Source organism: Odontesthes bonariensis, chromosome 22 (genome assembly GCF_027942865.1).
Source record: "Odontesthes bonariensis isolate fOdoBon6 chromosome 22, fOdoBon6.hap1, whole genome shotgun sequence".
In the NCBI taxonomy this organism is placed as follows: domain Eukaryota; kingdom Metazoa; phylum Chordata; class Actinopteri; order Atheriniformes; family Atherinopsidae; genus Odontesthes; species Odontesthes bonariensis.
This window is the reverse complement of record NC_134527.1, coordinates 13,036,711-13,062,533: the sequence shown is the minus strand read 5'-3', so window position 1 is coordinate 13,062,533 and position 25,823 is coordinate 13,036,711. Positions and strand designations below refer to the sequence as shown.

The 25,823-nt window shown below is 43.7% G+C and overlaps 1 protein-coding gene and 1 pseudogene across 3 annotated transcripts; both read left to right on the top strand.

The window, feature by feature from the left end:
• The first annotated feature begins 602 nt into the window (after nt 1-602).
• Nucleotides 603-5,649, top strand: LOC142373336 (eosinophil peroxidase-like; annotated as a pseudogene).
• A 12,493-nt stretch (nt 5,650-18,142) lies between these two features.
• On the top strand, nt 18,143-24,855 carry LOC142372688 (eosinophil peroxidase-like). 3 transcript variants are annotated; one of them, XM_075455638.1, is made up of 16 exons: nt 18,147-18,251; nt 18,359-18,424; nt 18,526-18,613; nt 18,747-18,922; nt 19,083-19,215; nt 19,616-19,745; nt 19,833-20,039; nt 20,124-20,484; nt 21,750-21,910; nt 21,995-22,253; nt 22,331-22,501; nt 22,598-22,835; nt 22,941-23,158; nt 23,318-23,349; nt 23,545-23,700; nt 23,991-24,855. In XM_075455638.1, the coding sequence occupies exons 2-16, from the start codon at nt 18,361-18,363 to the stop codon at nt 23,997-23,999; spliced, it is 2,403 nt and encodes an 800-aa protein (XP_075311753.1). In that variant the 5' UTR covers nt 18,147-18,251; nt 18,359-18,360; the 3' UTR covers nt 24,000-24,855. The 3 variants fall into 3 exon arrangements, with proteins under 3 accessions (XP_075311754.1, XP_075311753.1, XP_075311752.1); XM_075455639.1 differs by having other exon boundaries at nt 18,143-18,424; nt 23,548-23,700; XM_075455637.1 differs by having other exon boundaries at nt 18,147-18,424.
• Nucleotides 24,856-25,823: the final 968 nt, after the last annotated feature.

Below are 25,823 nucleotides of genomic sequence, written 5' to 3'. Positions count from 1 at the left end.
GTAGTGCCTGAAAAACACAAACCCACAAAACCATAGACCGTAAAAAGGCTATCGGTGTCACAGTCAAAGAATGTGAAGAAAAGTGGGCACAATGCTGCTTAATCACACTTAAATGATAATGAAAACAAAAATATGGCTTCGTACTAAAGTGTCACAAACTGTCTTTAAAAATGTTTTAAATGTCAAAATTTTGTGCCCCTATGTACAACTTGTTACACTTTTTATTATAAAAGCTTTGTAATGGAGATCAGAACTAATAACTGACTAGACAAAAAGCTGCACATAGGAAGAGGGAAGTTCTCTTTACTGACAGTAGCTTACCTACATAACCCAGAGGGCGAGGCCTCCGGTGACTCTACTGAATATAAGGAGGCTTGTGATGTCCGACACAGCATCACAAACTCCAGATCTCAGCAACCATCTGAAACCTCTAAGGAAATCTTCACAGACACCGGCAGCAAGATTCATTTAGTCATTTAACAGGTTAACAGTGTTTTTTTTCAGGCAACATAAACGGAACAGAAAAAATTTGAAAAATATGCCTCCTAAAAACTCAGTTTAACTACTTTTTAAACACTCTGTTTTACATTTTGTTCTCAGAGATGCTTTTCTCTGTCCTTTTTGTCCTGGGCATCAGCCTGGTGCCCACTCACTCCAAACCCACAGGTAGGTTCATCCACACTCAGGACATGTTTTCACATGTTTGCCAGATTATTTTTCATCTCCATATTTTTACTTTTTTTTTCTTAACCTTTTTATTTTTTGCAGATGTATATCTGGGAAGTCCTTTCCTGCAACAATGCTTTGAAGAGGCAAAGAAAATAGTGGATGATGCATACAAGTACTCCTGAGCGGAGTGAGTTCATCAAATTATTCCTGCATACATCAGTTGATTAAAGTAACACCAAAGCTGGATGGTTGTGAAAAGAAGTTTCAAGCTCTCAAAAAAGATTTTGGTGTTCAACTATGGGACTTTTTTGTCTTCACTGAGTCTGAAGCGGGTCCGCAGGGATGTGGTGAAACCCCATGATGCTCTTCGGCTCATGAAGCAGCCCCGTGGTGACACTCGCTCAGCTGTGAGATCTGCAGACTACATGGCACAGACCCTCCGTCTGCTCCACGACAGGGTGCATCGTATGCACAAGCGCTCTCTCAATGCAACAGGTCAGACACGCAGCTTCAGAAACAAAGATGGTGCACACACGGTTCTCACATTGTTTTTCTCACTTATCCTAGTCTGATTACAGGTATACATAAAGGTTACTGTTTTATACTGTGGGCAAAGGGAAAAGATTCCACAATGGTTCGGATGGAATCTCTCTCTTCTTTTTCAGGGGGGAACCCTATTTAACGGGAAATGCTCAAGGTCCTTTCTTCTCCAAGCATCTGGCCAAGAGACAATGTCCATGGAATACATGCTTTTGGAATGTATTTTTCCTCCAAATCTCCTTATTTGACTATATGTTATCTCTACTTGAAACAAGTGCACTCAGTGGCCCCCACCAGCGGATACGTACTCAGTGAACTCAGAGAAAGGCCCTTCTGTCTTGAGTATCAGACACCTCACCATATACCACAGAAGATGTGTTCACTTCTGTGGGATTTCTTAAGCAGTATTACCAAATATGGACATCTCCTGTCTGCTTTATAGAAATAACCCTCGCCTCGGAGCTTCCAACACTCCCTTCACCTGCTGGCTGCCTTCTGAGTATGATGATGGTATCTCCCAACCAAAAGGATCAGACAGAAACCGAACAATCAACAACTTCATGCTCCCACTGGTAAGATATGTGATGCCCCAGATGCTGGTTGATATATGAAGATGGTTGTTAACATTCAATTTGACAGTATTCTTCTTCCATTCTCAGGTGAGACAGGCATCCAACAACATCTTAAGCACAACAGATGCAGGTGTGGTCAGCAACAGGGAGCTCAGTCACATGGTGACCCTGTTTGGCCAGTGGAATGACCACGACCTCACCTTAACACCCTTCTCACCCAGCATCCGCTCCTTCAGCAACAAGGTGAACTGTGACGAGAGTTGTGATTAAACTGAGCCATGCATCCCTATCACGGTTGGTGTCTAAGATCAATCCAAACTGAGATGTTGTTTTCACACTTCGGTTCTTTCGCTTACACTCAGCCTTTTCTACAAGCAGATCCCCCCTGGTGACTCCCGTCCCATACGCCCAGACAACTGCATCCCTGCATTCAGATCAGCCCCTGTTTGTGGAACAGGATTCTCAGCCTATAACTTTGGCGGGGAGCCCAACAAAAGAGAACAGATCAACGCGCTGACCGCCTTCTTGGATCTCAGACAGGTGTACGGCTCTGAGGAGAAGCTCACCCAGAATCTTCGCGACCTCAGCAGTGATGCAGGCCTGCTGCGTGTTAACACAGAGTTCACTGACAACGGCCGAGAATTTCTTCCCTTCACCCCCATGCAGGTGAACATGTGTGCTACTCGCAGAAGAATCACCAACGACACCAATGCCAGGGAGATACCTTGCTTCATTGCAGGTAAGTTATCCTGGAAGTAAGCTTTTAAGGAGCTGGAGCCTATCCCAGCTGCCACTGGGCGGGAGGCGGGATACACCCTGGACAGGTCAGCAGAATTCGAACGAGGAAGGATAATCTACCTTTTCAACTTCCATATCAGCTGGCTCAAAACATGAAAGTCTAAGTGGGATATAAACTCTTGCTCAATTGTTTCTGTGCAGGTGACGTCCGTGTGGATGAAAACATGGCCCTGACATCCATTCACACACTCTTTATGCGTGAGCACAACCGCCTGGCTCGTCAGTTGAAGAGACTGAACCCACAATGGGACAGTGAGACGCTCTACCAGGAGGCCCGCAAGATCATGGGTGCTTACACTCAGGTAGAAACACCAGAGAGTCAGAGATAATTCATATTTCTGAAAAGCACATATCAAATGCTCATATGACACCTCTTTTTCTCTCAGACATTTGTGTTCAGAGACTATCTGCCGCACATTGTGGGCAACGAAGCAATGCGCAGACAGCTGGGACGTTACCCTGGCTACAATCCCAACATTGACCCAAGCATCGCCAATGTCTTTGCAACAGCTGCTTACCGCTTCGCCCATTTGGCAATTCAGCCGTCTTTATCCCGACTTGGTGCAAATTACCAGGAGCACCCTCAATTCCCCAGTGTCCCCTTGTTCAAGGTCTTCTTCACCCCCTGGAGACTCGTCTTTGAAGGTAAGCTTCACAAAGACAACTGAACAAAAGTCTCATTCCTCTATCCAGCACCCAAATTGAATATTGTCTCTCTCCAGGTGGAATTGACCCTCTGCTTCATGGTCTCATGGGGCGTCCCGCTAAACTAGCCACCCAGGATCACATGATGGTTAACGCTCTGAGAGAAAAGCTGTTCCAGTTTGTGAAACGTCTGGCTCTGGATCTGGGCTCTCTCAACATGCAGAGGGGACGCGATCATGGCCTGCCTGGTACAAGCTCAATTATTTACATCTTTTTCATCTGACGTGTCTTTGCTTTCGTAACTGTCTTCAACTCTTTTGTCTTCATGTTCTGTGCTTATCCAGGCTACAATGCATGGCGCAAGTTCTGTGGTCTGTCTCAGCCTCGTAACCAAGCACAGCTGGGCCAGGTTCTGAACAACAACGATCTGGCTCGCAGGCTTCTGGCCCTCTATAGGACGCCCGACAACATTGACGTTTGGCTTGGAGGTGTTGCAGAGCCATTTGTGCAAGGTGGCCGTGTGGGGCCTCTGTTCGCCTGCCTCATTGCAACCCAATTCCAGAGGATCCGCCAGGGTGACAGGTCAGTATAAGTGTGGACACATACATTCATATATATATTAATTGAGAATGGGATTCTAAGATGTCCTCTTTTGTTTGAAATTCTCAGGTTGTGGTATCAGAACCCAGGCGTCTTCACTCGGAGACAGAGGGCTGCTCTGTCCTCTGTCAGTTTGTCCAGAATCATCTGTGACAACACTGGAATTACATCTGTGCCCCTTAATCCTTTCAGAGTCATCTCAAAGAGTAACCAACCCGTGCAGTGTTCTAGCATTCCTCACTTTGACCTCTCAGCTTGGCAAGAAAGACCATGTAAAAGCTGCTCAGGTGAGACAACAAACTTTTTCCTCAGGGGGAAAACTCCAAGTACCGACATCTGTCCCCCACTGCATTTGTCATTGAGGTCAGATTTTTAGGTGCACTCCTGGCAGACATCCCCAGTCCAACCACAGAAATAAATGTCACATGAAAATAAATGAAAACAAGATTAAAGGCTTAAGTAGCTTTTTTTTGTGATAGCAACTTAATTTGATTATCTAAAGGCATATTCAATCTAATAGAATGTAATTTTTAAGTAAAAAATTGTGCATTAGAAAAAGTCATTCTGTAAAATGCTAATATTATTTCAATATAAAAAGCCCAAACCCAATGCCAAAAATGCTGGGAAGAACATAAAAAAAAAATCGAATGTTGAAAGTGAGACATTTTGCCATCTCATGAAAAAAATTTCCCCATCTTGAATTTAATTGTAGCAACATGGAATGGGGCAACAAAGGTTAGAAAAGTAGGTGGTACTAATAAAAGAAAAAGAAACAAAATAGCTGCAGGAACATGGTGCAACTTATCAGGTTAATTTACATCAGGTCAGTAATATAACTGGGTTTTTAAAGCAGCATCTTGGAGAGGCCGAGTGTTTTAGAATGAAATATGGGCCGAATTTCAGCAATCTGCAAAAATGTTACATCACGAAAAACATTAGAATATCTACAGTACACAATATCATCCATTGATTCAGAGAATGACACATTTCTGGGCACAGGGGCAACTGCTGAAAATCAATATTGGAAGCCCATGATGCATTAAAAACAGGTAAGATAAGAACAGGTATGATTCTCTCATGAAAATCACGACAGTTAAAGTGCTACCATGCGAAAAAGAATTTGAACGTGATCCAGAAATGCTCCCATCCTCTTAAAGTCTAAGCTGAAAAAGACAAATTCATTTTGAAATGTTTTGTTTATTGAGCCACTAGAATCTTATATCAGTCAAGAATAGGACAATGTTCCTCTCCCAAAGGTCCAGAAACTGGTCTCCTCAGTTTCCAGATGTTTACAGACTGTTGTTAAAAGAAGAGGAGACGGTGAACATGGGCTATTCCTAACTTTTTCCAGCTGTTCAACTCCAGATGTGTTCATATTTTTCATTAAATAGTAATAGTGATCTCTCACTTTCAAAATTTGATGATTTCTACGTTCCATTGTGCATAAAAAAATTGGCTTTTGAAATTTGGAAATCATTGCAGTCTTTTTATATTTACATTCTACTCTGTGCTCCAACTTTTGGCATTGTGGCTGCATAATCCTGTCTCGTTCTGCTTCCTAAAGGTTCATTAATGCATTATTAGCATTGCATGAACATTTCTTTTGTGTATGTTTTCATAACAACAGAAATTAAAATACATAGTTTTAGTCAGTGAATCCTCTTTCTTAAAGTTTGTATAAGAAGTGTAATAGACGTATACTGAAGTTACACATCGTGTTTGAAAAGAGTGTTTTCAGTTTAGGCTTTAAAAGCAAACTCTTATTGTAACAAATTGAAATAATCTCTCACTCTCAGACTCTCGGAGCATCTTGAAAACTTTGTAAACCATTGATATTATGACTGAGCTTTGAGCCCACCCCACTCGCTAATGATCGTTTTAGATCATCATAAAAGATATTTCTTATCACCATTTGCATTTTCTAAATGGAAAATCAAATGGTGCTCCTGCTTTAACACATTCTTTTTAGCTTTCATAATCTCACAAGTCATATCTCACAATTAACTATCATTTGATCACAAAAGACATTTAAGCTTTGTTCACTGTACCTTCGAATATAGATTTTTATGTTTATTTTCAGTAAAAGTGTTGTGATCTGACTCTGTCTTCCTGCCTCTCTTTCCCAAGATAAGAATTGTCATTGGCAAAGTGTTTTCCTGTGGAAGTCAAAATGCCGGAAGAACATCTCCTGATGGCAGTATATTTTCCTGACCTCCTCTCAACCTGCTCTTTGGAGCAATGGTAAAACGTAAAGTTACTTATGTAACTACGGTTCTATGAATCCCGGATGACCGCCAGAGGGCGGTGCTGAAAGCACTGAATGTCCCTTCGCGCATGCGCCGTTCGAGTAGTAATACCAACAGAGTCACACCTGTGACATGTCGGATGATCAGTCAGAGGCTATATAGCCTGACGTCATCCGTCATTCTGCTCCTACAGAATCTTCTCGCGGAATTGCAAGGATTCTGAGTGACAGAGAAGCTCTGGCGGTCATCTGGGATTCATAGAACCGTAGTTACATTCGTAACTTTACGTTCTATTTCATCCCTACTGACCGCCAGAGGGCGGTGCTGAAAGCACTGAATGACTAATACCAGCGGCGTCACGAGGAATCCAGAGCGAATACCTCATTGAGAAGGCTCAGAGGACCCTCGCCGCAGAACCCAATCCAGAGGATGAGGGCCACATTAGCCCTGTAGAACTGGGTGAACGTGCTCGGGGAAGCCCAAGATGCACCAGCACATAGTGCTTCCATCGGAACCCCTCTTAAGGCAGCCCAGGAAGCAGAGACGCTCCTGGTAGAGTGCGCCTTCACACCAACGGGTGGGGAGCGGCGTCCCGTAGCGTAGGCGTGAGAGATGACATCCACGATCCAGTGGGAGAGGCGCTGTTTGGAAAGGGGACAACCCAACCTAGGGCCTCCATAACAAAGGAAGAGCTGCTCTGAGCGTCGAATAGCAGCAGTGGCTGCAATGTACGCCTCCAGTGCCCTCACTGGGCACAACGACCGAGACCCATCAGCAGTTCCTTCCGACACAGGTTGAAATCGTGCCAACCTCAACGGCCGGTTGCAATGTGAACGAGACAACACCTTGGGCAGGAATGTAGGGTTTGGCCACAGAGTAACTCCAGAGTCATCAGTACCCCATCTGAGACGGGCAGGGCTGACAGAAAGAGCATGTAGCTCGCTGACCCTCCTGGCTGAGACAATAGCCAACAAAAAGGCAGTCTTCCACGACAGCCATCTGAGGTCCGCCAGCTCCAAAGGCTCGAATGGAGAGTGGCATAGAGCTTCAAGCACCAATGGCAGGTCCCAAACTGGTGCCCGTGGGGCCATCGGTGGGTGCAGCCGACGAGCGCCCCGCATAAAGAGGGAGACCAGTTCATGGCTCCCCACAGTACAGCCCTCAAAGCCAGCATGGCTAGATGAAATGGTTGCAACATACACCTTAAGTGTTGAGGGAGAGCGGCCCTTGTCAAGGAGAGACTGGAGAAACTCCAGCACAGTGGACACTGCACAGGTGACTGGGTCATCATTGCGGGCAAGGCACCACTGGGAAAACAGCCGCCACCTGTTTTCATATTGCAGGCGAGCAGAGGGTGCCCTGGCACTCAAAAGGGTGCGTCTGACAGGATCTGAATGACCGGTCATCAGTTGCTCAAGCCGCCCAGTGGCCATACCCACTGTCGGAGGCGTTGGGGATTGGGGTGCCACACCAGTCCCCCCAACTGGGACAGCAAATCCCTCCTGGTCGGAAGACGCCCTGGGATGTTGCGACACAGCCTCCGTAGATGCGGGAACCACGGCCGTGCTGGCCAACACGGAGCCACCAGCAACAGTTTGTGGCCCTCCTCGGCAACCCGCTGAAGAGTAGGCCAAATCAGAGACAGGGGTGGAAACACATACAGGAGGACCCTTGGCCAGGGATGAGCCAATTATGGTCCTGTGCACCCGATGCCCCCGTAAGGGAAAACCATTGAGGGCATCGAGTCGACTCCTCTGTGGCGAAAAGATCTATCTCCGCCTGACCAAAGAGGTCCCAGATCCTGAGCACCACGTCGCCATGAAGGGACCACTCTCCCGGAGCAGTCGCCTGACGGGAAAGAGAGTCCGCGACGTGGTTGTGCCGCCCTGGCAAGTACACTGCTTGCAGGGTGGACAGGCGAGGCGAGGCCCATTCTAGGAGGTCTGTGGACACTTCCAGCAGCTGCGCTGACCTGGTGCCACCTTGATGGTTGATGTGGTAGACCGCGGATGTGCTGTCCGACCGGATCAGAACATGTTTCCCCTCCAGATGGGGCATAAAGTGTCTGAGAGCCAAATGCACCGCACACAGCTCCAGCACATTTATGTGCCTGGAGCGATCCCTTCGGCCCCAGCGGCCCTGAGCCGCTCTGTGTTGCCATTCCACACCCCATCCAGTAGAGCTGGCATCTGTCGTGACCACCTCTCTGCGACACACAATTATCCCCATGGGGACACCCGTGGACAAGTAGCTCCTGTCTCTCCATGGCCTCAGGGCACAAAGACAGGACCCCGTCACCATGAGTTGGCGATGCCTGTGCCGCCTGGAATCCAGGCGGAAGCTGTTGAGCCACCTTTGAAAGGGGCGCAGAGACAGCAGACCTAAGGGCACAACCCGGGTGACTGATGTCAGTTTGCCCAGCAGCCGCAGGAAGGCGACGTAAGACAACCGCTGGCTCAGCCTGAATCGGCTGACCAACCGGAGTATGTCGTCCACCCGTTGAGCAGACGGGTAAGCCCTCATGGAAGGTGAATCCAGAAACACCCCCAGAAACGTGGTCGTCTGAGATGGGGTCAGGCAGCTCTTCTCCAAGTTGACCTGGAGGCCCAACTGGGACACGTGACCAAGTACGCGACTCGTATCGCGAAAAGCCTGTGCTCGGGATGGAGCGCAAATAAGCCAATCGCTGAGGTATGGAAGAACCTTTATTCCGCGGGCCTACAGAGGAGAGAGGGCTGCTTTCATACACCGAGTGAACACCCTCGGGGAAAGAGAGAGGCCAAACGGGAGCACCCGGAACTGCCAGTGGTGACCCTGATAGGCAAACCGGAGAAAACGGCGATGATCTGCCGCAATAGGTACATGAAAGTACGCGTCCGTCAGGTCTATAGAGGTAAACCACTCGTTCCTCGCAACAGTCTGAAGGACCTCTGCCGTCATGAGCATCTGAAAGGGCAGTACCTTGAGATATTGATTCAGTCCCCTGAGGTCCAGAATGGGACGAAATCCGCCCGTCTTCTTGGGTACGAGAAAGTATGTTGAGTAGAAACCTCTGGGTTGCTGCAGAGGATCCACTGCCTCGATCGCACTTTTGGCCAGGAGGGCGGAAAGCTCCTGGTCCAGTGCATGGGCTTTCACCGGGTCGGTGATCACGGTCACCCTGACCCGGCGTGACGTGAGGCCGCCGTCGGAATTGTATCCGGTAACCATGGGTCAGGGTTGCAACCACCCATGGGTCCCCAGTATGAGCAGCCCAATGACTGAGCTGCTGATGTGAAAAACATCCGACGGTCGGCCTGGTGGCCTCACCGACCGTCCCCACGACCCCTTGGGGCCCTGGTGGGGCAGCGGCCAGAGTTTGCGGCATGGGCTGCTTGGCTGGTTGGCGGACTGACTGACGAAAGTCCCTGCTGGGTCCCCGTCGTGCGACCTGGGGACCAAACCCACTAGGCCAAGCATAATCCCAAGGTGGCGGCCAAGTACTGCGGCCAGCCGGCGGGTGCCATGGACGCTGAGGAGGGGGCATACCCCTGCTCAGGCTTGAAAGCTGCCGCCTAGTGTCCCAATCTGAGCAGTCCGTTCCAACGCTTCCAAGGCAGCCGGACCAAACAGTTCCCCTGGTACCACAGGAACCCCGCGGAGGGTCCGACGCCCTGTTTCAGCCAACGGAGACTGCGCCAGCCAGACCTGTCGACGAGCCTGCACAAGCAAAGACATCACACACCCAAGCTCTCTAGTCATCAGCGCAAAAGCCTGAAGCGCTGCATCCCTAAAACCACTTGCCGTAGAGGCCCCATCAGAGTCTTGTAGGCACAAAGAGAGGGCAAACATGAGGTGCGCCAAAGAATTGCCAAGCCGGCCAGCACGCGCCCCGGCGTTATAGGCTTTACAGAGGAAGCCATCTGTAATACGGCATTGAGCCCGTGGGCACCGAACATCACGATGCATAGCCTCATCCGGTGACACAATGAGTGAGGCTACGGCAGGCTCAACTGCAGGCATGCAATCCAAGCCTGCCTTGGTTGGCTCATGCATAGCTGCCAACACGCGACCATCTGGGGAGAGGCGTGAAAAGGCTCTAGGGTCCCGCCAGCAAGTATGCAACTCCTTCAGGTACTCCTCTGATGGAGGGACAGAGAATGGAGAAGGGGCCTGGCTATGCCTGAAAAAGGCGCTACAAGGAGCGGACTCCTGCGCCTGCGGGACGGTCAACTGCAGCTGCCTCAAGGCCATCTGCATGATCTCCCGCATAGAGCCGTCGCTTGACCCACTAGCGGCATCCTGAGATGAAGAAAGTGAGCCAGACTCTGCACGAGACGACTGCGCCCCCTCCTCACTCCTAAAGTGAGAGGCAGAGGCAGCCAAGGACAACGCGTCCTCCTCGGGTGCCAATTCAGGCATGGGTGGAGAAGAGAAACCAGCCAACACGGGATCCAGCTGGCGAGCCTGAAAAAGGGATTTCATTTCCGCCACCTCTGCAGACAAGTGTTCGACTCTTGTGGAAAGCCCCAGATCAGACTTGGCTCGACTCTTCTTAGGAGGAGCCACAGAGGCTGTGGTCTCATTCCGGCACTTCGAACGCCTAGGGAGGGTCACATGCCCAGAAAGCGGAAGGTCATTGCCAACCTCGGGGCGCAATTGGGCCAGCCGAGTCACCCTCACAGCATGGGGCATGTAGCTGCAGTTCATGCAGGGATTTTCTGACAGGGCCTCCACCAGGTGATCATGCCCAAGGCAGGCAGGGCAACGATCGTGGCCATCAACTGCCTGAAGCACGGTCCCACAATCCACACAACAGTGGGAGCCCTCCATGCTCGGAACTCACCCGAGTCCAATCGTGGACAGAAAACCAGATAGGCGGCTGGCCAAAATTGGGAGAGGGGGCGAAAACGCTGCCTTCACCAATTAAAGCTCAGCCCAAGATAGCGTGAGACGTCAGCTAAGATCGGGAGAGGGGGCGAAAACGCAGCCGTCACCAATCAAAGCAAAACGGAATAAGCGGCTAGCAAAAACTGGGAGAGGGGGCGAAAACGCTGCCGTCACCAATTAAAGCAATTCAAAGCAACCGAACTCAGATGCTACTGTAGATAGCTTAGTTCAAAACCAAACAGTCAGCTGTTTAATATAGGGAGAGGGGGCGAAACGCAACCGTCACCAATTAAAGACATCAAACTGAGAAGCTACAACAGGTAGCTCAGTTCAGAACCAAATAAGCAGCTGTTTAATATAGGGAGAGGGGGCGAAATGCAACCGTCACCAAAATAAGGAAATCAAACTGAGAAGCCACAGCAGGTAGCTCAGTTCAGAACCAAATAATTAGCTGTTCAGTATCGGGAGAGGGGGCGAAATGCAACTGTCACCAAAATAAGGAAATCAAACTGAGAAGCTACAGCAGGTAGCTCACTTCAGACAACAGTTAGCTCAGTCTGGAACTGAACTCAGGTAAAAATAACTGAAAAAGTGGTAGGTTAAGGCGCTACCGTCACAAATCAAAGTGCAACAACAGCCGGAGAGGCTAGGCTTAAGTAGCCAAGCTGAAGTATGCGTATCATACCACTAACCTGAAACTGTGAGTCGGGAGGGGGGACACAAACGCGACCAATACCAGCACACAGAAGATCGATCAGAGAATAACCCGTCGCAGCCCCCAGGAGGGCGAAATATCGCTGCTCCAGCCAGCAGGCAAATGGGGCGTCAAACGACGGTGAAATGAGCACGAAAGGTTGATGCTATGCAAGCGAACCGCACGCGAGAAGAAAAAGGAGCAGAGTGACGGATGACATCAGGCTATATAGCCTCTGACTGATCATCCGACATGTCACAGGTGTGACTCTGTTGGCAGTTTGCATTATTATAGCACAACAAATTTAGTAAATTACGACTCTGAAACTAAACTGTAATCCAGGCAACACAAAGTTAATAAGTTTGAACCCATTCCAGTATTGGGATACTGGACACAGTTAAAGAGTGCTTTTGGGATTCTTTACGATTCTTTATAATAACTAAGTTTGTTCAGAGCATCCTCATCCTTTTTGAAGCCATCAGCTTTTAGAGCAAATATTAGAGCTGCAGTGGAAAACATCATTAGTTATCTGAAAAATCTACTGCAATCTTACCGTATGTACTTCAGGAAATGGTTACATTCATCCCCTTAAAGCAAGCGAATAGAATTTGTTCTTTCTTATCAGACCAACAAAGACAAACAGTACAATTCTGAACAATGCTATCTTCTCTCATCGTGAGGCTTTTAGTCCAGCATCTTCTTTCTACAGATCTGTGGGGAGAACACTGGGTGCAGCTTATATTTCACCAGATACAGCTGTCACTTGTAGTCCACTCCAGATTTCTAGGAAAAAAATGTCATTTCATTGTTTTTTTTAATCACCGATTTGACTTCTTAGGCTCCATCTTGTGGTCCTTTAAATGTACTGTAATGGCCACATGAGGCCACGTGTTCCTACATGCGGCTCCATGTGGCCGTTGGAGGACACAATCTCTCAAATGACACCGCATTTATGGCTGCATGTGTTTTACTTCCAAACTGGATTTCGACAGCCACTAAATGCTCTAAACAGAAAAGTTTTCAGGATTAAACTTGTGCAAAAAGGATGGTGTCTGAGAACTGGGACATTGGTATGCTTTGTCTTTAAAAAGTGCATTAAATGAGCCTGCATTTGAGGCGGATGAGGGTTTGTAATCAAGCCATCATCCAATGTCCACACCATGAGGCATCAATTCTGAGTTGAAGAAACGTCACAGCTTGGTTAATAGCCTGGCTCTGTTCTCTGCTGTTACTTTCTCCTGATGACGCCAATTCAATATAAACACAAGAAACTTGTGCTAAAGAAAATAAAAAATAAAATAAAATAAAGGACCAGACTCAGTGAATAATTCCCTACACTCCGTATTATATAGATCAATGAGCAGTGCTGACCAACATATCATTGCCATTCTCTCTTTTTGCATAGATGATTGGCACGGGTACTTCAAAAGCATTTTATCCCCTTAACGCCTATTGTCGCATATATGCAACAAATCGTTTGACTCAATCAACCAGCTGAGATATCATCTTTATTCCCCCAATGCCGGTTAGTCCATATTCACTACGACCGCAAAGTGACGGACCTATTTCGTGTTGCAGATTTATATAAATAAATATGTTTAAAAAAAAGGGTGAATAAAAACCATTGTTTTTTCACTGTTATATTACTGTGTTGTTGTTATCTTATTATGGACCATTATGCCTGGTGTTGCAAATTTGCAACATACCAAAATTTCTATTTATTTTTTGTGCAAAAGTGAAATTAATAGTCTCAGCATTATTTACCATCTACTTAAAGGCTAAAACACACACAAAACATTTTTTTATATACAGCTATATAAATTCAGGCATTAAGTGGTTATCCACCTGCGGAAATCCAAGTCTATGACGACAAAACTCTGCCAAGATTGTGAATCTCACAAAAGTGATCGCACGCCACGTGAGCCTTGTGAGATTCAACCAAAAGTTCCCAGGAGAACTTGAAAAAGGGAAGCAATGTGGACATATTTTCTTTGACTTGTTCAGTGTTACAACAGCACTAACCATAACTGATTACAACAAAATGAAGGAGGCAAGCCTAGTTTGAGTTGAGAGTTGAGTACCGTTGAGAACAAGAGCCCCCCCGTCTATGGCTTGGCCTCAACTATATTTGCATATGTAAAAAGCAAGAATGTCAATCTGATTGTAAAAAATCACCTCTACCTCAAATTCACATGCATATGAGTCTTTTGTTGCCTGCTGTTAGTAATTTTTCAGTTCTATGTATCATTTATAGATGGGTCACTGTTGTTCACGTAAAAAGATAATCTTATCACACTCCGTTGGATTCCCTGTCACGGTGGTGGAGGAGCGGATCCAAATACAGGACTGAGAAGAGAGACTGGCAAAAACTGGCAGATGGTCTTGAAATTTTAATAAACACTCACTGCGAAAGCTAACAAGTAACACAGGAAATCATACAGGCGAGGTGAAACGCAGCAAAAATGAAAAAGATCCGACAAACGAACAACTGAAAATCAGGAGTATGTGTGCCCAGGGAGTGATGAGGGGATTGGAAGAGCTAATCAGCAACTGAAATCAGGTTCACAATTATTTTTTAAAATTCTCAACAAGGGGGAAGCTCTACTAAGTCGAACAGGAATTAACTTAAACACACCAAATTATGCAAATTATAGCTAAAAAATATAACGGGCTTTCAAAAATGGAAAAGTTTTAAGGACAAATTTGAAGGCTAAGTGTGTCTGAGTTCAGTGGGCAAATTGTTCGACAGGATGGCCTGAGTTGGTACTCAGACTCAGAGAAAAGAGGAGTAGAGTATAACATATACAATGTTAAAGGTTGCACAGTCTTAGTGTGCACAGCTTGAGCCTAAAAGGATATTTAAACGTGTATATCATGTAAATGAATTACATTTGGCTTGTTCCACTTTATGCTCAGTTTGAAAAAAAATTTAAAAAAATGGGGAAATAAATTGAGAAAATGAGGCCTGACCTTTTGCTCCTTAAAGTGTTTAGCAACTTTCTTGAAAACTTAAATAACAGCAGTTCCCAGGAAATTCAGATGTATTGTACTACCTTAAGTCATCTCTATTTTATACCTTGAAAAAGGTCAAAACATGTGTAAAGTTTCTGAAAACATATCAAATGTTATCCATGATGATAGATGAACAAATTAACATTAGTTCCAAGGGAAAAAAGTACCCATATCTTCATGGCGAAACTGGAACACAGCCTGTTTGTGCCATGCTCATGTTTGCTAACCTCAGATATTTCTGCCGTCGCTGTGGTGAGACACTCACGATGTGATAACCTTTTATGTCAAGGCTGTTTTATGTATGGAGATTTGGATTAGTATTCAAAACTTTGTTAGCTTTGTGCAAATTCAAATATATGTTAATATAGAGAATGGGGTTAATGTGGATTAAATATTTACAAAGTCTCATTTATAATGGTTCACGATAAGACGTCCGGCATTATGTCACTAACTCCTTTTAGTGGTCTGCGGGAAAATGCTGTGGACTTACTGTCTCCAATAAAAAGTTCACAACTTCCTTGTCATTTTTAAAGGAAAGGTGAGATCTGTATTAAATAACATTGTATTGTAGGCTATTGTCAGCTTGAATGACTCAAGCACTGACCAAAACAGTTCTGCTTCCTGGAGACAGGGAATTTCACAAAACACCAACCAAAAGTAAGAGGCATTGTTCACTAAATACAGTCGCCAAGACATTTGTTCAACTCCCCCATTGGGTTGAATAAGTTTGTTGGTGACTGGAGTTATCTACATGAAAAATGTTTTTTTTTTTTATGTATTAAGTTTCAGTTGATATGTTACGGTGCACTGCGGCAGTTTCTGACTGTGTGCAGCATTGTTGCCTGACTGTAAAAGCAGAATTTGTCCATCCAAACGTATAAGTACCTTCTCTTTAACAAGTCTGGTGATGAAATATGATTTCTTGCTACATCTCGCAGTTGACAAACAGCGTTTCAGTCTTTACTGTTTCTGCTTTCTTAAAACTTCCTTTAAAGAAGCAAGTGCAACTAGCAACTGTGGATGTTGCCAAATCAGTGATGTGCTCACAGAAGGTTGATCATTTTATGAGGGCAAGCAGATAAACTGAACCCTCATTAAACATTCACAATTCATGTACAATTGTGTAACCGAAAAATCCCACACATTGTCTAACTCCTATTGAATTTAACAGTGATAGTAGTGAAAGGAGTTTTTATTTCACCTGTCCATAGGTGATGAGAGAGTCAAACACAATAAAGGTAAGTGTTGGAGTTTTTAGCCTCGCCTTTATTCTTCTCCTCTGAAGAATGAGAATAAATTTCCTTAACAATAACTTAAAGTCAAATCATGATCACTGTCATCATGCTCCAACCCTATGCAATACACTTAATCCAGTATGGTGCACTTTATTCAGTATATTTAGAATATTCATTACTTCATTCATTTTTATTGTTTTGTAAGTAACCTTTATCCTATAGAGAGGACAATAGAGGATTTTTGATTCTGATCTGTCAATATGAGTGTGCAGTGTAGTAGCCCTGGTTTCAATATCTTGCTTAAACATCGGTTGCACCCTTTAGAACAAGTTCTCAACTGTATCATGATAGAAAGGTATAGGTGTATGATTTGCAGCTCATTCCTCAGCTCTTCAATTGAGGATGATCCCATTTCAGCACTTTGCTTGGTTTTGGAATGAATACGTTGGTGCACTTAAGTGTGCACGTCCAACGCCACTAGCAGCAAGAGATGCAATGTTTGCCTGATGGAGATCTTGTTTGTTAAAATGTTACATCAGAAGAGTCTTGGGAGATTGCAAATAAACATCTTATAATCATTTCTTATCATTATAGTTCTAATTTTCATGTTTAGTTTCACATCTCACTGTCTTGAAACTATGTCGAAGGGATCTTTAATTGACTGGTCCAGAAGCAATCAGTCTAAAAGACTCAAACTTTTTATCTACGGATTCAAACATGTGCAATCAGAGGAGCCCTCATCAACTGGACCACCATAGACACTCAAGGCTATTTAATAACAGACCCAAATTGTCTTAGTCTATAGCTATAATCTGCTATTACAACATAGAATATGTGTTGGGATTTTCAGTCTTTATTTAAAAGTTCAAGTGTGCTGTGGGCTGTAATAGCACAAGATCTATTGTATAATAGCTTCTTACGTGTGTTATACAGACCTTGATGACAGCTACATGTTGTTATCAGGGTAGAGGGACTTTTATAGAAACTTTGTTCTTTGTTGTGTTTTTAACTTAGTCACAATGTTCCATGACATCTACAGCCATAGAAAAAAAGCTATTGTGAATGCAGCAGTCAAAGGGATCCCCACCCACATATGCACATACTGCACATTCAGGGTGGCGTTACGTTTGACTGTATATTTATTTTCCCTGTTCCTCAGTGCACAACCATGTCTCATAAATACAACGTGATCAATTATTGACCTGTTTCTGTGGGAAAGACCTTCAAACAATACAGCACTGTTGTTTTTTTTTAACTGGAAACCAATTTCCTCCAAAAGCTGTTAGTTTGCTATTAACTGAAATGCTGAAAAAGCTCTCATTGCTTTCTCTTGCTTCCTCTGTTTGACAGAAACGGACAAACTTTCTCAATTCTGTCAGTGTCTGTGTTGTAACGCTGAAAACCACTTCAATGTGGTATTACATATCAGTAAGGAAAAAGGTCAAAATAAGATCTCCTCTTAGGCTGCGTCCATGCCACAATTCCATATGCCAAATATTGATGACAAGAAAACAAATCAGTACATTTATTTATCTAGAAAAAAAAAACTAAAGGATTTAGAATTTTAATTTATGGGGTTCCTGGTAGCCGAGGTTATAAATCAACAACCATGAACCAAATTGCCCCTTACTGGAATACAGTCAGGGAGGCTTTATTGCACGTTAATCCCTCCCTCATCACAATATCTTTTATCTAATTGTGAAAAAAAAACTTACAAAACAAACACCTTCATTGTCTTACTTGTGTCATCGTCGTATAACAACAACGCACTGCTGATCTTATAATAAGGTTTGTTCTAAAGGTTTTGATTGAGTTATGACGTCCTTTGACCTTTCTCCCGCACATTAACAGTGGTTGAAGTTGGGCTAGACACCAAAAACCCGCGGAAAGGCAATATGTATCACCCTCAAAGAATGCCAAGAAAAGTGGACAAAATGCTCCTGAATCCCACAGAAATGACAATGAAAATAAACAAAAAATGGCTTTGCACTAAAATACTTCAAAATGTCAAAGCATATGTTTATAATGTTACATTGTTTGTGACCAGTGCCATAAGCTGCACTTTTTATGACACTTATTATATTAGCTTTGTAATGGTAATAATTAGTCATATCTATTAGTCTATTTATATCAGCAGTAACTGATAAGACGAAAAAACAAAAGCATTTCTGGCAGCACATCTACAAGGAAGAGGAAGTTCTCTTTACTGACAGTAGCTTACCTACATAACAGAGAGGGCGAGGCCTCCGGTGACCCTACTGAATATAAGGAGGCTTGTGATGTCCGACACAGCATCACAAACTCCAGATCTCAGCAACCATCTGAAATCTTCACAGACACCGGCAGCAAGATTCATTTAGTCTTTTAACAGGTAGACGTTTTTTTTTTCAGGCAACATAAACAGAAAAGAAAATTTGAATGCCTCCTAAAAACTCAGTTTAACTACTTTTTAAACTCTGTTTTACATTTTGGTCTCAGAGATGCTTTTCTCTGTCCTTTTTGTCCTGGGCATCAGCCTGGTGCCCACTCACTCCAAACCCACAGGTAGGTTCATCCACACTCAGGACATGTTTTCACATGTTTGCCAGATTATTTTTCATCTCCATATTTTTACTTTTTTTTTCTTAACCTTTTTATTTTTGCAGATGTATATCTGGGAAGTCCTTTCCTTCAACAATGCTTTGAAGAGGCAAAGAAAATAGTGGATGATGCATACAAGTACTCCAGAGAGGAGTGAGTTCATCAAATTATTCCTGCATACATCAGTTGATTGAAGTAACTCCAAAGCTGGATGGTTGTGAAAAAAAGTTATAAGTTCTCAAAAAAGATTTTGGTGTTCAACTATGGGACTTTTTTTGTCTTCTAGGAGTCTGAAGCGGGTCCGCAGGGATGTGGTGAAACCCCATGATGCTCTTCGGCTCATGAAGCAGCCCCGTGGTGACACTCGCTCAGCTGTGAGATCTGCAGACTACATGGCACAGACCCTCCGTCTGCTCCACGACAGGGTGCATCGTATGCACAAACGCTCTCTCAATGCAACAGGTCAGACACGCAGCTTCAGAAACAAAGATGGTGCTCACATTGTTTTTCTCACTTATCCTAGTCTGATTACAGGTATACATAAAGGTTACTGTTTTATACTGTGGGCAAAGGGAAAAGATTCCAAGCAGTACTTAACTAAACATTTAAACGTGTCTTTCAGATTTGCTCACAGAAGAAGATCTGATGAAACTTTCCAAAATAACTGGATGTGCTGCTCGAGTCAGACCTCCGCCGTGCCGCTCTACAGCAAATATCAACAAGTATCGTACGGCCACCAGCGTCTGCAACAACTTGTAAGAGAAACATTGAAGTGCGATGAAATGCTGTTTTAAATGCACATTTTCAAAATTCAGACCATGAAAAACAGAAACTCGAGAAATGTCTCAAATTTCTCAAAGCAGACTTCATAAGGTAGATGTATAAGCAAACCATCTCCCTTTTTGATACCTTGCTCTCAAGAATAACAGTATCCCTCATTTTGTGTGCATAGCAAAAACAACTCTGTATTTCAATAAAGCAACTAATGGAGACTTGACTGGCTCCCTGTGAGACTGATTAGAGCTGAGCATCAAGAGGAGTACTTGTGAAATTCAGCTGAACATCTTAGGCCATATACCACAGAAGATGTGTTCACTTCTGTGGGATTTCTTAAGCAGCGTTACCAAATATGGACATCTCCTGTCTGCTTTTTAGAAATAACCCTCGCCTCGGAGCTTCCAACACTCCCTTCACCCGCTGGCTGCCTGCTGAGTATGATGATGGTATCTCCCAACCAAAAGGATCAGACAGAAACCGAACAATCAACAACTTCATGCTCCCACTGGTAAGATATGTGATGCCCCAGATGCTGGTTGATATATGAAGATGGTTGTTAACATTCAATTTGACAGTATTCTTCTTCCATTCTCAGGTGAGACAGGTATCCAACAACATCCTAAGCACAACAGATGCAGGTGTGGTCAGCGACAGGGAGTTCAGTCACATGGTGACCCTGTTTGGCCAGTGGAATGACCACGACCTCACCTTCACACCCTTCTCACCCAGCATCCGCTCCTTCAGCAACGGGGTGAACTGTGACGAGAGTTGTGAGCAAACTGAGCCATGCATCCCTATCATGGTTGGTGTCTAAGCACAATCCAAACTGAGATGTTGTTTTCACCCTTCGGTTCTTTCGCTTACACTCAGCCTTTTCTACAAACAGATCCCCCCTGGTGACTCCCGTCCCATACGCCCAGACAACTGCATCCCTGCATTCAGATCAGCCCCTGTTTGTGGAACAGGATTCTCAGCCTATAACTTTGGCGGGGAGCCCAACAAAAGAGAACAGATCAACGCGCTGACCGCCTTCTTGGATCTCGGACAGGTGTACGGCTCTGAGGAGAAGCTCGCCCAGAATCTTCGCAACCTCAGCAGTGATGCAGGCCTGCTGCGTGTTAACACAGAGTTCACTGACAACGGCCGAGAATTTCTGCCCTTCAACCCCATGCAGGTGAACATGTGTGCCACTCGCAGAAGAATCACCAACGACACCAATGCCAGGGAGATACCTTGCTTCATTGCAGGTAAGTTATCCTGGAAGTAAGCTTTTAAGTTTTAAAAAATAGTTTTGTGAATTTTAAATCAGTAAATGATTAATGCTTTATAGCTCTGAACAAGTAAATGGAACAGAAAAAGCAGTTTTAGGTTGTCAACCCAATTGGCATTCATAAGCTACATAAAAACTTCATAAATGCTCCACAACAACATTTCTTCCTCCTCTGAAGCAGGTATTAGTAGCTTCTCATAAACCTCTAACGAATGATGACATAAAACACAGAAATAATCATGTCCTAAGATATACTCAATGCTTATAAGTTCTGTTGATCACTGCAACTGACTTATAAAGGTTATGTAAAAGGAGTAGTGAGGCATTTGCAGCAAACCAATTTAGGTTCCCACAACTTTCTAGGACAATTGTTTTTTACCTGCAAGATTTTTCTCAATTCTGTTGTCATATAGGTCAGGAAAGTTTTTTCGGATTTCACTATTCACTATATAAAAATTTGAATTTTTTTTAAAAATAAGGAAAAATATATATATACATGTATGTATATATATATCATGCATTTATTTGGCATGAAAGTCTGTATTTTCAGTAAATTTCATTGAAACTTTAAAAACATTTGCCAACCCTTCCATCTCACAGGCTTAAGAAAAGATGAAAATATGGTTTTTATCTCAAACTGTATGTCTTCGGTCCTGAGTAATGAAACCGTTTTGAATAGAGGTGTGCTGCTGTTAACCTCTGTGTCTTATTCAGATATGTCAAATCAAACCAATTTGGATTGTTCTGTAAAAAACACAATATAACTTGATGAGTCTGTTTGTGTTTATAAGTCCCAGAAGGTTTTTGGGAACTTTCTGCTATGAAATAACCTTGTGAAAATATGTTATCTCTAAATGTTGGGAGAACCACAGGCTACTATGAATTGAAATTTCTGCACTTGCAATTCATTAATTTTCTAAGTCAATTTGTTAAGATTTGTATTGTGGAGTATGTGGTAAGAAAGATGGACCATGTTTTTCCTCCTCGTATGAAGCCATTAGGGCTGCAGTTTGAAATTCTAGAAAACAGGGATTGAAGTTTCAAAAGGTAAATCATAACATAGAGAAGGCAGTCACATTAGTGCACATCTAATAGTGAAAATGTGTTCATGATGTGGTTTATTCTGTTGAATATTGTAAAATGGTTCAAGAATGAAATCCTCATTTGCTCCTCATAGAAAACTTTCTCAAAACATAAAAGTCTAAGTGGGATATAAACTCTTGCTGAATTATTTCTGTGCAGGTGACGTCCGTGTGGATGAAAACATGGCCCTGACATCCATTCACACACTCTTTATGCGTGAGCACAACCGCCTGGCTCGTCAGTTGAAGAGACTGAACCCACAATGGGACAGTGAGACGCTCTACCAGGAGGCCCGCAAGATCATGGGTGCTTACACTCAGGTAGAAACACAAGAGAGTCAGAGATAATTCATATTTCTGCAAAGCACATATCAAATGCTCATATGACACCTCTTTTTCTCTCAGACATTTGTGTTCAGAGACTATCTGCCGCACATTGTGGGCAACGAAGCAATGCGCAGACAGCTGGGACCTTACCCTGGCTACAATCCCAACATTGACCCAAGCATCGCCAATGTCTTTGCAACAGCTGCTTACCGCTTCGCCCATTTGGCAATTCAGCCGGCTTTATCCCGACTGGGTGCAAATTACCAGGAGCACCCTCAATTCCCCAGTGTCCCCTTGTTCAAGGCCTTCTTCACCCCCTGGAGACTCGTCTTTGAAGGTAAGCTTCACAAAGACAACTGAACAAAAGTCTCATTCCTTGATCCAGCACCCAAATTGAATATTGTCTCTCTCCAGGTGGAATTGACCCTCTGATTCGTGGTCTCATGGGCCGTCCCGCTAAACTAGCCACCCAGGATCACATGTTGGTTAACGCTCTGAGAGAAAAGCTGTTCCAGTTTGTGCAACATCTGGCTCTGGATCTGGGCTCTCTGAACATGCAGAGAGGACGCGAACATGGCCTGCCTGGTACAAGCTCAATTATTTACATCCTTTTCATCTGACGTGTCTTTGCTTTCGTAATTGTCTTCAACTCTTTTGTCTTCATGTTCTTTGCTTATCCAGGCTACAATGCATGGCGCAAGTTCTGTGGTCTGTCTCAGCCTCGTAACCAAGCACAGCTGGGCCAGGTTCTGAACAACAACGATCTGGCTCGCAGGCTTCTGGCCCTCTATAGGACGCCCGACAACATTGACGTTTGGCTTGGAGGTGTTGCAGAGCCATTTGTGCAAGGTGGCCGTGTGGGGCCTCTGTTCGCCTGCCTCATTGCAACCCAATTCCAGAGGATCCGCCAGGGTGACAGGTCAGTATAAGTGTGGACACATACATTGATGTATATATTAATTGAGAATGGGATTCTAAGACCCGTTTAAAACCAAATCTTTCCCTTTTTGTTTATAATACACAGGTTGTGGTATCAGAACCCAGGCGTCTTCACTTCGGGACAGAGGGCTGCTCTGTCCTCTGTCAGGTTGTCCACAATCATCTGTGATAACACTGGAATTACATCCGTGCCCATCGATGCCTTCAGCGTCATCTCAAACGGGAACCGGCTTACGCAGTGCTCCAGAATACCTCGCCTGAATCTGTCAGCCTGGAGGGAAATACCCTCCAGCAGTTGTACAGGTGAGACAGCAAAACTTCTTTTGTCAGAGGAAAAGTTCTCAGCACCCAATTTAAAATCCTTCGACCATCTTTTGAATTTTGAGTTGAACCTTGTGTGTGGTTCTTCTGTATTCACTTGTTACATACTGCCTTCTTCAAATGTGGTATTTGATCTCACAGGTGCCGGCTGTTTTGCATTTGGGGAAGAAGAGGTCAGTTTTAAGCACTAACTACTGTTTTTCACCTTTTAAGAGCACATTTAAATACTGCAACTCTGGATTGTGTTCATTTGTTATATTGGTTAATTTTTTGTTGTGTGCCAGAAGATACCATCTATATTTCATTTTTACAGAAAACTATAGAAAATGAGATGCTTAATTTTGTGTTTGCATCCACTTTATGTATAGCAGGACGACCTGGAAATGCAGGACCCTGTCGACGAACAAGACCCCCTGGACCTCCAGGACCCTGTCGACGAACAAGACCCCCTGGACCTCCAGGAACCTGTCGACGAACAAGACTCCTTGACCCTGCAGGACCCTGTGAGTCTCCAGAACAACGAGGTAGTCTACATTGTACTTTGTTCATCCTTTTCTTCATTTTTTTTGTAGTTCTGAGATGCTTAAATGCTCACATTTATTCATTAATCTAATCTAATATCTAAACACTCATAGACATATTTATTTTCATGGTGTTTAAAATAAAAACATGATGATGGCTCAAATTTATGATAAAACTTCATTCTGAAGACCTAATTCAAGAGGTTATTTGAAATGATTTGAGAATAAATTAGGAAACATCTGTCTTTTGTACACATATTAACCTGCTTCGACTTATAATTATTTCTGATTAGATCCACTAGGAACTCCGAGCCCCATAAGGCCTCCTGGACCACAAGCATTCAACATTACCGCCGCACAGCAGCAGTCTACCATCTATGTCCACCTCATCAAGTACAATCCATCATCAAGGAGAACCAAGCCTTTTTATATGAGTCACCCCCGGTGTTTATCAGTTCAGCGTCCTTTGCGCCTCATTCATCAGTGAAGGAAGTGTGGACCTACATCTCAGCAGTGAGCCAATGCTCTGTTGTGTCAATGTCTTTGAAGCGCTTGTCTTCATGAGATATGGTGCTTTGGCTGGAGACCGGTGATGGGACCTCTTGGCTGAGCACCAGGCGCTTCATCTCAGGACACCTACCTCTACGGTGAGACACAAACTCACTCTCTCAAAACTGGACCCCTTGTAACACCTGTCTGCTTCAATATCTGTTTTTACAACTCAAGCCCTGCACTGAACTTTACATCACATTACTCCAGTCATATCGTTTATCTGTTATTAGTCTTTTAATTTGTTTTTAGGCTAGTGGACCATACAAAGGTACTCTATACAACCCTATAAACAATTGACCTTTTATTGTAAGACAAACACATTTTTGTTAGTTTTAGTTTAGTGAAAAGAAAATGTGATTAAATCAGTTTGGTTGAACCCTGTTACAGCATATTAAGCCAAAAATCTGTTGTTTTTTTGTTTGTCTTTTTTGACAATTTTGGGGATGGAATTCACCAGTATTATAAAGAGTATCCCATGCACTGATTAAATATAAATGATTATATGTCTTGAAAATTTAAGAGCTGTGCTTTGTCTGCAAGGCTTCTTTTACTGTAATGTTCTTACATCATAATGTAGATTGCAATAAATAAAAAAAGAAGAGCAAACACTGTTTTCAGAGCTTCTTATTAATGACACGTTGTAATTGGTTTATTGTAAACTGAAGGGAAAAGTGAGAGGAGTGGAAAATCTAAATATGGCTAATTTAATATCTTAATGGAATGCAATGTAAAAGTAGAAAAAACAAATAGCTTAGATTTAACACTTGGCCAAGTAACCAGATGAAGGCTAATTCAGCTTCTGATTCTCCTTGGTTGAAGCAGTCATAACAAACACTGATTTCATCCAGCGCATGCATGCATAGATCTGTATGTGCTTATTTTTTAAACCAAACTGATTACCCATGACTATTTAGTACCCTTGGAACTCTCTATAAGTATGTGTTGTTAGAAAGTACAGTAGCCAATGCGATTGATGTTTAATTTTCTCTGCTAGATATTTGACCTGTTTTGTCTTCTGCATACTGGCACCAATAATAAGTAAATAAGCAATACATTTTTTTTCAAGCAGTAATACTGAACCTCTGATCATCTTCATCACAGTGTTCAGGTAGTTCACTCTGAGTTCAGTGACAGAAAAACCCAGTAGAAACTGTTCAAATAATTGTACACAGTACCTCCAGTAGATGGTGCTATTATGCTACAGCTGAGATTCCATCAGTGTCCAATTATTACCATTTCCAATTTTGCAATCAATTATTTAATCATTATATTACAGATTGTATGTTAAAACACCAGATTACCTATAGGCCTTTATGAGAACATATTGATAGTGAGACATTTTAGCTTTATACAAGTATTGGTCTGTGCCTGTTACCAAGTGTAAAACTTAAAAAAGTATAATTATGAAGATGAACAGTCATGAACACTACTTTCTTGCAGATGCAAATGGAAAATGCTTCCCTACCTATTTTATAACCTGCACTACTTTACAAATCTCTGTAAATCTGCCAAAGAACCAAACTCTCCCTTTTTCATTCTTGTTTTTCAGACATTCTTTGGTGAAATATTCCCTG

Bases quoted from the DNA above. Each gene is read 5' to 3' on its own strand.
- LOC142372688 (XM_075455638.1), top strand. From the start codon at position 18,361: ATGCTTTTCTCTGTCCTTTTTGTCCTGGGCATCAGCCTGGTGCCCACT. The intron at 19,216-19,615 runs GTAAGAGAAACA...TCTGCTTTTTAG, and splicing joins ACCAGCGTCTGCAACAACTT to AAATAACCCTCGCCTCGGAG. The intron at 20,040-20,123 runs GTTGGTGTCTAA...TTCTACAAACAG, and splicing joins AGCCATGCATCCCTATCATG to ATCCCCCCTGGTGACTCCCG.